General features: G+C 46.4%; 5 protein-coding genes across 5 annotated transcripts; 3 read left to right on the forward strand and 2 right to left on the reverse strand.

Moving 5' to 3' along the window:
• Nucleotides 1–4,888: 4,888 nt before the first annotated feature.
• On the forward strand, nucleotides 4,889–5,380 carry N7500_008809 (uncharacterized protein; the record flags this gene model as incomplete). The annotated part of the gene is made up of 1 exon (XM_056679953.1): nucleotides 4,889–5,380. The coding sequence occupies one exon, from the start codon at nucleotides 4,889–4,891 to the stop codon at nucleotides 5,378–5,380; it is 492 nt and encodes a 163-aa protein (XP_056530325.1).
• Nucleotides 5,381–7,801: 2,421 nt separating this feature from the next.
• On the reverse strand, nucleotides 7,802–8,613 carry N7500_008810 (uncharacterized protein; the record flags this gene model as incomplete). The annotated part of the gene is made up of 3 exons (XM_056679954.1): nucleotides 7,802–8,217; nucleotides 8,290–8,449; nucleotides 8,497–8,613. The coding sequence occupies 3 exons, from the start codon at nucleotides 8,611–8,613 to the stop codon at nucleotides 7,802–7,804; spliced, it is 693 nt and encodes a 230-aa protein (XP_056530326.1).
• Nucleotides 8,614–9,180: 567 nt separating this feature from the next.
• Nucleotides 9,181–10,032, forward strand: N7500_008811 (PITH domain-containing protein; the record flags this gene model as incomplete). The annotated part of the gene is made up of 3 exons (XM_056679955.1): nucleotides 9,181–9,313; nucleotides 9,372–9,483; nucleotides 9,615–10,032. 3 exons carry the CDS (start codon nucleotides 9,181–9,183, stop codon nucleotides 10,030–10,032), a joined length of 663 nt encoding a protein of 220 aa, XP_056530327.1.
• Nucleotides 10,033–10,358: 326 nt separating this feature from the next.
• Nucleotides 10,359–11,238, reverse strand: N7500_008812 (ESCRT-III subunit protein VPS20; the record flags this gene model as incomplete). The annotated part of the gene is made up of 3 exons (XM_056679956.1): nucleotides 10,359–10,583; nucleotides 10,667–11,030; nucleotides 11,195–11,238. 3 exons carry the CDS (start codon nucleotides 11,236–11,238, stop codon nucleotides 10,359–10,361), a joined length of 633 nt encoding a protein of 210 aa, XP_056530328.1.
• Nucleotides 11,239–11,407: 169 nt separating this feature from the next.
• N7500_008813 (putative AAA family ATPase/60S ribosome export protein Rix7) lies at nucleotides 11,408–13,705 on the forward strand (the record flags this gene model as incomplete). Its single annotated transcript, XM_056679957.1, has 3 exons — nucleotides 11,408–11,461; nucleotides 11,509–11,748; nucleotides 11,816–13,705. The coding sequence occupies 3 exons, from the start codon at nucleotides 11,408–11,410 to the stop codon at nucleotides 13,703–13,705; spliced, it is 2,184 nt and encodes a 727-aa protein (XP_056530329.1).
• Nucleotides 13,706–14,033: the final 328 nt, after the last annotated feature.

Consider the following 14,033-nt stretch of genomic DNA (forward strand, 5'->3'; position numbering starts at 1 on the left):
GCATCGCGCTAAGCCCAACCTACCAAGCCCTAGACAGAACTCACCGTCACCTCGATGACCCTTGAGGAAAACGAAAATCTCGTATTATTGATTTGCCGGGAATACATATTGATCTGAATAACGGGCTACTTAACACATGTCAAGGAATACTTTAGGTCTCGGTGATTCCACTTGTCGCAGGCTGTCCCTGGCGACCTTATATTTCGGCCATTCTTCTTCTGATCCTTTTCTTGGTCTCGTTGCCCTTTTCGGTAGCTTGATTAATCCAGGCAAAATTCCAATCACAGCCCCTTATTCCGATCTTAGTTCAAAACCAGTAAGAGTGTAAGGTGTTATCAGCACAGCGCCCTGGCCCATTATACTTCTATGTCGGTCCTGCGGTATCTTAATCACGGCTTTCTTTCTTCGACTGACTCAAGACGAAAGGAGAAATGATTAGCCCTGAATCTTGTGAAGTAAACTGTACAGATCTGTATATCAATGTTCTAAGCGCACTTTCAGGTAGCTTTGCTCTTCGCAAGATCTTCTCAACTTCTCAACTTCCCCCAAATAATTGTGTTATGAATTGGCTACCCGTTTTCACTTTCCCCGCCCCGCTTGCCAATTGCTTACAGTCAATGGGTCTTTATACCAATGATGATGATTCTCCTAGCGATGATGATTCTTTTTGCTACGAAGAAGAGAGGCAAATTCATGATTGGGATTTGACTCGAGGAAATCCTGGCATCATAGCTTGGAATACGTATCCTACAAAGATGGTCTATAAACCTGACCCTGTCTACCTCAAAAGCGATGCAAAACACCCAAGGATTGAAGCAGATTCGGTTTATTCTTATGATAAACCTAGTTTAGGTCAGTATGTGACGGACTGGAATGGACTGTCTTGCTTCTAACTACTGATAGCTACAGAATCACTGGCCCCGCAGAGCAGAAGCCAGAGCAAGTTTTTATACCCAGGGAATGGTATAGATAGTAATATAATTGAGCTTCTATCTATACCCCTCGGGTGGAAGTGCTATTCGAAGCCCAGTACCAACCTATCTGGCGAGATACCACCCAGCAGCAATCGAATAACCCTGACGTGTGTAAGTCACTGTCTATCTGGCTTCCCCTTTCCCGATATCTAACAATCTTTCGCTAGCCTAGAAATTGGATCTAATTGGAGAAAATTCGGTTCTTTGGGCTTGCTTTGAAGTTATCCTCTGCAATATTGTGCCGTATTAGTACCGTATTATGAAAGCTCCTTGAGAAAGTATAAGTATTCAGAGACTTACAATTCACTATTAAGAGAACACGATTAGAAATAGTAGGCTTGTGTGACTATCAGGATCTAATAGAAATAAATGGCGATCGGTAAGCCGAAAATATTAAAGCCTACACGAAAATAGTTTCGTTGAGGGAGAGAAAAAAACAAAGCTTTGAGATATCACAAAGAGGAAATGCCCGTTTTGTAATTTAGATATTGATATCAAATTGGTTCCCTACAGCAAGTCGAAGTGTTCCTGTGTATATTGACCCACTTTGCTGTGCCAATCTTAGAGTTGATAATGTAGATGTTTATATATGGCCTTGGACGATGCGGGCTCTATCCTATATCGCTTATATTGCTTTGAGACAAGATAAGGCCTTGACTTAGAGCCTGCCGCCTTAAGAGATGAGATACTAATGTAATATGGCTTACCAGCTATCTGATCAGGTCATAGACCGATCAGTAAGATTGACTATCGAAGTGTTACTGGAATTAAGAAAAGATCTCTCAAGACTTACCTAGGAGTCTCTCGGTGAAGATGCAAAAGTTATTTTCCACTGGTACCTGGAATTACAGAGCCAGTTACAACCACCGCCGAAGCGTACGGCAGACCTTTAACTTGGACGGTCAACCGCTGTAAGATGATTGTAGCTTAATTCCGATTAATTCAGTCGAAATGAACTAGCGCTAAGATGTGTCTAGTCATGAACTCCGTGAAGTATGGGTTGCGTTGTATAGCGACATTATTCACCAGAAAAGTGGAAACAGTCTTCAACTATTGTAAGATCGAATGGTTGTCGAAAATATTCAAATGTCTGCAATTATTGGTCGTGTATATCTTGTGGGAGAAATGAGGTGCGCATAAAACCATCTCTATTCGTGGTTAGAATTAATTAAGAACCATACATAGTCACACTTCGACCCTAGCGAGACTATTAGATTATGTGTGAGTTCTCTAAGAAGTTAATTGTCTTATGATAGGAAGCTAAAATTACCAAAGGGGTTTCTCGAGAAGAAGAGCCTATACTAAAGATAGCTTATCTTCAATTGAAGATATTGGAAACTGGAGTGCTATCCCTGATGATATCAGGAGGATCTCGGGTTGATCACAACGCCGTTTTCGACGTTCCGCAAGAACCGTTCGCTATACTTCGGGTCGACTAGGACATGGCTTTGCATCCATTTAAGTTATCCAGGGAAAGCCAATACCAGCGGTGGACCCGTCGATAAAGATCGCTCGATCATGACATAGACTCCTGGAAAGTCCGAAATGACCCGCCGGTGGTAGTTTTGTTCTTCTGGTCATGGACGTTAAGGCTACGCTCATATCAGAAGACCCATGGATATTGCCGGTCGTGCTAGATCGACATAAAGACGCATGGTCCTAATTAGAACGAAATTAGCCATCAAAAGATATGCGATTGCGTGATATGGGAGACATTTTTCCGACGCCATAGTGCCTGGCTGAGACAAATGAAAAAAGGAAATCTATATAGAATCCACGGATTCAGCTGACTGTGCTTAGCTGGATTTATCAGAAAAAATGGATTGCAAAATCCTCTTAGGCAGTACCTATCTCCATCTCCAGAGGGTCAATCAAACAAAAAAGAAGATTTGGATGCGTAAGAAACTGGGTTAATAGGGCAATTGGAATAGCGAATTATAAGTACTAATTCACGAAGTCTCCTGGCTTTCAATTCTCGCTACCTGAATATTTTCCTCAACATAGACCAGACGAGCTGCCACATTTTTCCACATAAGGATCCCCTTTGTGATGGTTGTAGCCAGTCACAGCGGAATTTTGATAGAATGGCAGTGCCTCAACCAATCCCGAAGGACGCTTCTCCAGCCATGTCCTACAAAGACTGGCTCAGCAATTTCACTTCCGACATCTGTGGCGATTTGGCAACTGTCTGGATTAGACTTTTCGATTCAGGTTTGAACTTCTCTGGCGGGAGGCCAGTTTGGTGGCCGCAGGGTATACCTTGGATGAAGCCTCGGCGCATGTTGAAAAAGGGTATGATAATTGATGCTCACTGGATCTTAAAAGCTGACAAAACGAAGACAAAGTTACACTTCTCTACGATTTGCTACGTGGTCAGTTGCTTGAACGATGTACGAGAATCGACTTAGAGATAGCGGCACGGAGTATCTCTCGTCTGCAGACTTCGTCGGGGTACCAAAGGACCCTTGCCAAAATCCTCGATGCTTCCTAAATGAACAGAAATACTGTAAAGTGCCTTGATATAGGACGTTTGAGAGTCGCGAGAGTTGTAAGAATTATTCTGGTCCTTTTACGAAGTGTTTAAGAACATGCCATGGTCTAGTATCATGTCCATTCTCATCGTCTTTCCGCTGGCTTACTCGCACCCAACTCTACTAGCAACATCAATTAGGCAAATCGTGGATGTGAACTCGAGTTCACTTAGGGTTTATGCAGACTTGAATTCCGATTTTTGGGTCGAATGGCAGTCATTTTTACCATAAGGAGGGCCGCTGTAAGTGATTAACAGAGTTGACACGAAAGAATCTAACATAGACCAGGTATGCTACAGCCATGACCCGTTGTGCACTCCAGGAAGGATTACTCATTTCTCTAGAAGGGCCGACACTGCTATAGTTCTCGGTGGCCTAGGAATTGCAGAGGGATGTAAGAATGGGTAACCTAAAGCTTCTTATCGTATATGGGTATGTTTTCCGAGGTCTCTATGTGTCTGATAACTGACGGAGAATTCTGAAAGCATGCCGCCACCCGGCTAATCAGTGCCTACTCTTACGTGTTTGTAGGTGTGCCAAGCCACCATATGGAGTGAAGTGCGCGGTCAAAATACGAAGGCGAGCCTCTCGCCATAATATTCTGCATATGGTGCCTAGTATGTCTAGATGCTTACATTTCATAGCCGGTCTTTCTCGGCCACTTCCTTGGAACGGAATGATATTTATAATGTATTTAAACTAGATACCCCTTCCACGAGTAGAATAGCTTATTGCCTTCCTCGTTATATATCTATAAATTGACATTGAAGGCCAAGAATCCGTATAGGCTAACCCAGCTATTATTCTATCCCTAAACCTATTTAAATCCCTACTCGATCTAATAATACGAAGTGCTTCGCTTAAATTCTCCTTCCCGAAGAGGTCGTAGTTCAAGAATTAGACCTTATAGACTATGTTTCATCCAAGGCAGATCGCCCGGCCCCTACAGCAAACAATACGCCAAGCCACGACCATCCCGAGTTAGGGTAAGCAGAGTACTCCATAGTCCAGTTCATAGGCTTCTACCTAGTAGCTAGTTTCGCAGCTCATGAAAATGGCCCCCGCGAGCACGTTACATCCATGCCCTCGTTTGCGCTAATTCTGTTGATACAATACAGTCGGGCTGTCCGTGACCCGACGATCACCATAGCCACTCTACAGTCTCCACTCTATATAATAGGGGCCATTTTGAGAGCGACGATACGAGGTACAATGAAGTGTAGTATACCAACCGGCAAAGGTATAAATACCCTCATCAGAGACTCCAGAACGCTCCTCATCTTCTCAGATCATTCAGTCAGAGCAGTCCAACACAGCCCTTTTTCAAATACCTCAACCTCAACCTCAACTTCGATCTTCCACAAAGCGCAAGACATACTGAAAATGCGCTGGCAACTCCCAACAACTCTTCTACTCTCCGCCCTCAGCGCGACCCCCGCCCTGGCCGGACAGAAAGTGGTCGGCGTTTGGAGCAGCTCAACCTTCAGTACCAGTGGCAAAACAGGCACACACGACTTCTCCGCCGGCTTCGCGCTGGTTAACCAGGACGGCGAGAGCATCTACAGCGAAGAATACCCGGACGGGTACACCCCGTGTACCCATGTGGGTCAGGAATTCCAGCTCGAAAAAGGATGTTTCGGCGGGGCATGGTACTCGTTCCGGTGCCAGGCGACCCAAACCGGCATCCCGCAGCAGTGTGAGGTGAGGGGACCGGAGGGGAACACTGTCGGGACCGGTAAGGGTGAAGATCAAACGGATTTCTTCGGGGTGGGAATTGCGAAGTCTGGCGCTTGCAGAGTGAAGTTCGAGTTGGTGGATGGGATTGCCTGTGGCGCGGACGCAGCGGGTTTTTCAGCGCATCATAGCGAGTTCTAGGTGTACCGGTGAGATTCTGCAGCCACTGCTCTGAGGTTTACCCACTAGACCAAAAGGTCATAACCAAGTCAATTCATGGAATTGACTTCGTTGCAGTGGTATATATATTGTGGTTCTCCATACATAAGGATCACACACCTTATGGGATCACAAGAGCTTCCCTTTCTTCTTCTTCTTCCTCTATAGTTGATATTTGATAAATATACTCGCTTCCAATCCTCTAATTCCACTAGAAGTTTGATAAGCCGATCTAGCATGTGAACGGCGGACCTGTGAAATACTATATGCAGTTAGTTTTGCTTCTGGGTTCAGCCCCCCATACGCCGTCACCTCAGCCATGGCTCTTCCGTAGTGCCACCGCTGCTACTACCACCTCTACTACCACTGCCTCCTCCTCCTCCTCCGCCACCATTTGGACACTAATGATGAATGAGGCAAGGATACATTTCCCTTCGGCAGACTCCGCATTTCGATTGAAATGGGCACTAGAAAGTGTCTACGGCCCGTAGGAAATCTGCAATTTGACGCCCATCGCCCACCTTTCTACAAAATCAATGCAAATATTACTCTATTAGGCTATTTTATGTACACAACATGCTCTTGGCACTATCCATTTTCCCAAGAGTGCCCCGTATATGTCTTGGCAACACTTCAGGTGTCTCCACTTTAACGAGCATTGTGGCAGTCTAGGCCGGAAGGTCTTTTGTCTGATTTCACCGATAGAATAAAGGAATTTATCCTTTTGAGAGTTCGAGCTACCCGGTCATAGTAGCCGCTTCAATAGCCTCACTATACCAGTGTTGATACACGCTAGACACACCGATATCAAGAGGCTGTAATATATGGCTAGGATGCGAGAGTAAGAAGAATAAGACGATATGACCCTTCTCAAAAAATTGGATAAGTTGACGCGTTATGGTTCTAAAATGATCACATAAAAGCAGCCTTTTTGTATCTATTATACGACTAATTATCCACCTATAAAATAGCTGAATCCATTGGTATATTTTAATATTATTGACATAGCTAGTATCTAATATAGATACATAATTCTAGATTCACGATTTAGAATAGATCGATTGAAGAGCTTCTTCACTAGATATCTTGTGACAGTAAATGAGTCTTGTCTGACACCTAGTTAGAAGCTACTTTCGCCGAAATTGTAAATATCTTGTTAACATATTCCATACTCCTCGATCTTTTGTTGGTATTGAAAACCACCTTTTTACCAGAGTTTCTTCAAAAGCGGAAGTTCTCCTAATATTAAGGGCTCCTCTTCTTCGCATATAGTACTTATGACTACCTTTGAAAAAGGTTATAGCGAGTGGTCGCCGATTGATAGAGGTGGGATTCAAGGATTCTAGTGATTACCCCCGAGGATTGAATGAGCGGCAAATTAGAATTTGACGGCGATTTATTGATGCTCCGAACAAATCACAGTAATCAGTATATTCATATCAAGCTCCTTCTTGCGAAGAGGTAAGCTTTCGACCATTGGGTCATCTTTGAAAAAGAGATTTTCCGCCGTACAATCGCCGGCAGAGTCGATGCATAGGAACCGCGAATACTCGCGCAGTTTTCAAGATATCATGCTTAAACTGCTCAGATAGAGAGTCTAGAGCCCGTTGTATCTGTGTCTAGATTTCTTTACTGGCCTTAGGCATTTTTGGTGGTATGTTTGGTGAAAAAAAGGGAAAATGTCAAAATGAAAAAGATTTTTGCAAATGGGTGGCGGACCCTCGCTTGCGAGGGTCTGTAATTATTGTGAAAAAAAAAATTGTAAGGGCCGATTAGTTTTTTAGTATGAATTTATGGGAGTTGTAGACAAATAACATTGTTTCACTAGCATCTTCACATATCCACGTCAATTTCTCTTGTATACATGAACTTCGAGCCACTCCTCAATATCTTCGTCCTCGGCTTCCTCTAGTAGTCTCCAGATCCGCCGACGATTTCGCAGGCGGAGGGAAGCATGCTCTAAAGGTTGCCCCGGTTCGAACACCTCCACTTGTGCAAGGGTGCGAACAAGGCCCTCCCAATCCCAGACTTCTTCTGCTTCAAATATCGGAACGTCCACCGCATCGGATGTCACAGGGCAGCTCTGTAGGGCGGAGATGTCCAAGTCCCAAAGCCATGGTAAAATTTGCCGATTGAAAAGCAAGTCACGCCACAGCCTTGACGGTAAGGAATAAGTGCATGTCTGCTCCGGGTTGATTAACGGGTGTAAATTTTTATAAATCATGTCTTGGAGCTCAGTGGGTAGTGCCTCTAGTTTACGAAATATACTAGATTGTCCTTGCAAGGATGGTGCAAGAGGTCGCAGATATGAAAGGATCTCCTGGGTGAGTCCTGGTATGGGATATGGTGCCATTTCGTATTCCTAATGACAGGTTGTTAGTGATGAGATGGAAGCACCATAGCTTATACTTGTGCAGAACTCACATAGGCCTTCTGCTCCCCAAAAGCCCATGCGACGTTGTGAAAGAGGTTGATGTCCCTAAAATAATAGTAATGTGGCTCAACTACACGTCGGGGGTGGAACGAGCCGTTGCGTCCAAGGGGATAATCGGAATACACCCTAGTTAATCGTTGCTCGAACACTTCATAGAACTGGCTGAGCGTGGTCGGGCGCTTTGGGCCAGCCGATACTCCATCTTTCAGCAGAGTCTGGCGATAATCTACCAGACGTCGTATCATGTCAAGGCATTCCGAATGTACCGTTACATACGGGTACTCCGTATAGAGATCGTGGACTAATTTCGACGTGTGGTCCCCATAATTCACTGGTTCGAATCTTAATAACCGCTCCCCATAATGCACACCGTCGATCTCGATCTCTAAGGAATCAGAAAATCTCTTCGGCAGATCATAGTTTTTGTACAAGAATGAGAGTTGGCAAAGTTACCCACCATCTATCCCGAGTACTTCTAGCGGTAGATCGTGATTTGGCAGGCTCGCAATATCCCAATCTTTCTCGTAGTGATAATTCTCAGCTCGGATGGCCTGCGGTACAAACCACTTGTACCTCTCAAGATTCTTGTCTCGCACTTCTGCTTCCACAACCTTGATCTTTTATAAGCGGACTACTGATTGAGGGGCACTAAACCAGAGCTCACAAAGCTTGGGGCACCACAGACAACACAGCATATATCTTCCGCGTCATAGCCCTTATCAAATCGCTCGAAGTCGAAGAGATCGATCTCGGTCGGACGCTCGCTGGGGTGGAAATCCATGGTAGGTGAGATGGAATTTTACTCTGATTCGGATTTCGATCCAGGAACACTTCAGAAGGCAAGATAATATGGATAGTAAATGACTCAGACAAGGTTACATCTTTTAGCGCCTTGGAATATACTAAACAACCTACCTATGGGAGCACGTTCAATATACTCTATCTATTGGTTGGTTTCAGCCCGTTGCCAAGCTGAATTAAATCAGTGTTGACATTCGCCGGAAGGATCTTTGGCTGGCGTGCTCGTACTATGTATTCAGGGTTACAAGATAGGTAACAAATGCCGTCCCCCAAAATAGCAATTTACCACTTAGTACAGCGACTGGAATCTTAGTTGTAAAGTGATATAAGCAAAGAATGACTCCAAGCTATATAGGTAGTCTCTTGTGATATATATATAAAGAGTTCATATAAAGAAAGTACGGAGTACATATAGCATCACCTCAATTCGCCGTAAAGCGACGTCACGGGAGTGGAGAGCTTCCCCAAACATTTTGCAACTTCAAATCTCCAAGTCTTGACCGTATCATTCACACCTTGTCCCACTATCTAAGCTACATATCTTGCAATGTCAGGGCATCACCATGATCATGATGGCCACTGCCACGGCGAAGATCACGACCATACCAACGATATCACTCCAGCCCTCCAATCCCTCCTCTATTCTCAGATCAACTTCGACCTGATTACAACCCTAAATGGTACGCATGAGTCCCGTTAGAAAAGTACTGATGAGACGTTCTAATTTGCGATTGGCAGAAACTACCCCAAACTCTGGCGCATCCATCGTTCAGAAAACCTGGGCCGAGCGACTAAACGACCAGCCTGAGCTCGAGAGTGATGCCGATGAGCAACTGCTCATGACCATTCCGTGAGTCTACTTCTTCTTCTTCTTCAAATGTCCTACAATTTGTTGTTCATCTCGCAACGCGTCATGAAAATCCCAAACAAATTTCCAATCTGACCCCTCACCGTTATCGCCCCAAACTAATGCGAGATCAGTTTCAACGGCCAAGTCAACGTCCATTCCCTCCTGCTGTACACAGCACCCACAAACTCCGCCCCAAAAACAGTAAAGCTGTTCAAGAACCGCGATGATATGGATTTCTCAACCGCGTCGGAGTTGCAACCGACTCAAATCATCGAGGTCCCGCAGCCTGTACCTGGCGCCGATGTATTTGAGTTGCCGTTAAATCGCGCCCATTGGAACGCGACTACCTTTATCACGCTTTTCTTTGAAGATAATTGGAGTGATGGTGAGGAAGATGTCACGAAGGTTGGGTATGTAGGCTTCAAGGGGCAGTTTATGAAGTTGACTCGGGAACCGATTAATTTCCTTTACGAGGCTGCCGCAAACCCTCAGGATCATGTCTCTATCCCTGGTGTCAGTGGTGTTGGCAGCATTATGCCTGGCCAGTAGATGGAATATGTTTTGGGTGTCATGATGATTAACGACAGTTCTATTCCTACTATGTATTTTTACCTGGATTCTAATGATTCCTTTTTCTTTCTGGTACAGTGAGCTTCTACACTGGCTATCATATGTAAAACCTCGCATGTTATAGTCTATCGAGTATGCATTCAATTTTCACAAACAATAGAATCAATCGCCAACGCCATGGACGCATGAAATTTACCAGTAATGTAGGTAAGAAAAACAATACAAGCCCCAACGCCACAAAATGCTTTGGATCAATATAATGCAATGCTTGGTACTGTGCAACGAGGATCCAACGTATCCTCCTACTAAGCAGGCAACGCCGTCCGAGTCTCAGCCTTAGCCTTGGCTCTTTGAGTCGACTCCGGCACCGGCTCTTCAACAGGCAAATCAGCAGTAGGCGGGCTCGGCAGTACAACAGAATCAGGCAGGATTTCAGGACCAGCAAGTTCTCGCTGCAGAGCCTCCAGCTCATCCTCGACCTCGTCCTCATCTTGATTCGTCAAATGACCAGCCAGCATTTGACTCACCTCCTATAACAGATTGTCAGCAAAACCGACCCCTAATCATACCAATCATCCGGCATAAGAGCAATTAACAAAAACGAGAGACATACCTCCTGATAAGCTCTCGCCTCCTCGGTCTCCCCCATCAATCTCTCGACACCCTCAATACCGCCCATCTCCTTGTTGATAGTCTGCAGCACCTTCGTTCCCTGCTGCAACCCAAACAACACGTCCTTTTGTACAAGCGCAAACTCCACCTGCCCAGTTAACTGTTCTAACTGCGCAAGTTGGCCATCTGTCTTGGCAAGTAGTGACTCCTGGTACTTCTTGCGTCGGAGGGCGAGCAGTGCTCGCCGCCGATCATCGCGCGCAAGACATTCCCTGGCGATTTCCGTTTCGCGGTCTGTGAGGACGGTTATTCGTCGCTGATATTGATGCAGTTTGTCGCGTTGGTTTTTAAGGTCGAGAATTGCCCTGAAGACACGACGGAGCGTTGGTTAGCTGGAATCATACAAGCTATTGCGCTTGAATGGGCATGTTGGGCGGGGAGGGGGTCTCGTGAGAACAATAGTATTCTCATACAGGCACTATTGAGGATGGTTCGTGGATACTGTAGACAGTAGGAAGTCTGAACTCACCGATCCTGGGCAGAGATCTTCTGTGAACTACTCGAGTTCCCCATGTTGTTGAAGAGGGAGAATATCCTCCATGTTGTAGATGGCCTAGACATGGATGACGTTATGTAATGGGCCCGTAATTACGTGTAATTTTCAGCCGATCTTTCAAATGTTTCCATCTCCGAAATTTCGGGCCCGCGGTCTTTTTTTTTTAGGAACAACAATAATTCAATCATGCCTCCAAGGAAGGGTGGCAGGCCGACCCTCAGTCAGGGCCTGGACCGTGAGGTATGTATTCAGACTCAAGTCCAGTTGGCTTTCGCTCATCAAAACAGGTCTACCAGGTCGTGCGCAAGATCATTGACGACCAGCCCGAGACTGGTCGCATTCGACTATCGGTCCCGACGATTTATGACACAATTAAGAAATCCAATTCGAGCCTGAACCGGAAACCAAAGAGACTCATTGAGGACAGTCTGGAGCGGGTGTTGGAGGTTGTCAAGGCTGATATGGGTGAAGATGATGAGGATTCCATGGAGGGAGACTTTGAGGGACTCGAGGAGCCTCCCGCAGCGGTACGTTATACACTGCGCATATCATGCTTGAATGGGACGGAAGTGCTGATTGGAATTGTCATAACAGGAACCCAATGGAATGAACCAGAGCGTCATCGGCTCCTGGGCAGTAGCAAAGGCCAAAAAGACCGCCGAATCCACCGCCAGCCCGGCACCCACATCCTCAAAGAGAAGAACACATGGCGGAGAATCTGTGTCCAAGCGACGCAAGGCCGAGCCTGCGGATCGCTCACCACCAACACATGTCAGTCTCGCCGATTTGGGTGGACTGGATGATGTTGTCCAGGAACTTGGGGATTTGGTTATTCTACCCATGACCCGGCCGCAGGTCTTTCTATCCTCAAACGTGCAGCCGCCGCGTGGAGTATTGCTACATGGCCCGCCAGGTTGTGGTAAGACGCTGATTGCGAATGCTTTTGCAGCAGAGCTGGGTGTGCCATTCATTTCAATCTCTGCGCCTTCGGTCGTGTCAGGAATGTCGGGTGAATCCGAGAAAGCTTTGCGCGAGTACTTCGAAGAAGCCAAGCGCCTTGCGCCCTGTCTCATTTTCATCGATGAGATCGATGCGATTACACCAAAGCGCGAGAGTGCCCAGAGAGAGATGGAGAAGCGAATTGTCGCCCAGCTTCTGACCTGCATGGACGATATCGCCCTTGAAAAGACAGATGGAAAACCCGTTATCGTACTTGCAGCAACCAACCGCCCAGACAGTCTCGATGCCGCTCTGCGCCGTGGTGGCCGTTTCGATAAGGAAATCAACATGACCGTGCCCTCGGAGCCAGTCAGAGAACAGATTTTACACGCACTAACACGTAAGATGCGCCTGGCCGATGATATCGACCTCAAGACGCTAGCTAAACGTACCCCCGGCTTCGTGGGCGCCGATCTTAACGACCTCGTCTCGACCGCCGGCTCGGCCGCCATCAAGCGGTACCTCGCGATCCTCAAGTCGAACAGCGGCGAAGAAATGGAGATGGAAATCGAAGGCGAAGAAGATATCAGCCCACGAGTTCGTGACCTCCGTCGCCTCATCGTTCACGCCAAAGAAACACCCCTTGGCGATGAAGCAGAAGTCGTGCTCGTCTCCAACGCAGACTTCTTCACAGCCCTCCCCAAGATCCAGCCCTCCTCCAAGCGCGAGGGCTTCGCCACAATCCCTGACACAACATGGGCTGATATTGGTGCCCTTGGCGGTATCCGCGAGGAGCTTGTCACTGCCATCGTCGAACCAATCAAGAACCCCGATATTTACGCCAACGTCGGTATCACCGCACCAACTGGTGTCCTCCTCTGGGGCCCGCCCGGTTGCGGTAAAACCCTCCTCGCAAAGGCCGTTGCCAACGAGTCCCGCGCAAACTTCATCAGCGTCAAGGGCCCAGAATTACTCAACAAGTTTGTTGGTGAATCTGAGCGCGCAGTTCGCCAGGTCTTTGTCCGTGCTCGCTCCTCCGTGCCCTGTGTCATCTTCTTCGATGAACTCGACGCCCTCGTGCCCCGTCGTGATGATACGCTCTCCGAGGCCTCTGCCCGTGTTGTCAACACCCTCCTCACGGAACTTGATGGTCTCGGTAGTAGCCGTCAAGGTATCTATGTTATCGCTGCTACTAATCGGCCTGATATCATTGACCCTGCTATGCTGCGTCCTGGTCGTCTTGAGACCCTGCTCTTTGTGAACTTGCCCACGCCCCTCGAGCGTGTCGATATCTTGCAGACTCTTCTCCGGAAGTTGTCCATTGAGTTTGATGATGAGTTGCGCAAACTCGCTGAAGAGTGTGAGGGCTTCAGTGGTGCTGATTTGGGCAGTTTGTTGCGTCGTGCTGGTTACTCTGCTATCAAGCGTCGTGATACTATCAAGTTGGTTGACTTTGTTGCTGCGAAGGCGTTCATTCGGCCCAGTGTCACGGATTTGAGAAAGTATGAGAAGCTACGCAGGGACTGGAGTGGTGGCGTTGTCTAAGTTGGCTGGTTTGCATATGCACTTCTCTTGGGATATACATATTTAGATCTAGATTTTTTTTTTTCTCCCATTTTTTCTTGGTTGGGATCGTGGACATAGATACCTTGAACATTGGCTATTTGATCGAACATTCAATTCATTCATACTTCCCTTGGACTACTACTAATAGCGATAGATCCCAAATTCTATGTTGATATGATACGAGGTAGAAAACGTTAAAGGGAACAACTTTTTTGTAATATACCTATACAAAAGAAAGATTATGCACAAAAATAAATGGAGATAAAACGCCCAGAAAAATGTTTGACATCATGCAACAGCATCTCAA

Source organism: Penicillium coprophilum, assembly GCF_028826855.1.
Source record: "Penicillium coprophilum strain IBT 35676 chromosome Unknown utg000005l_segment0_segment0, whole genome shotgun sequence".
Taxonomy (NCBI): Eukaryota; Fungi; Ascomycota; class Eurotiomycetes; order Eurotiales; family Aspergillaceae; genus Penicillium; species Penicillium coprophilum.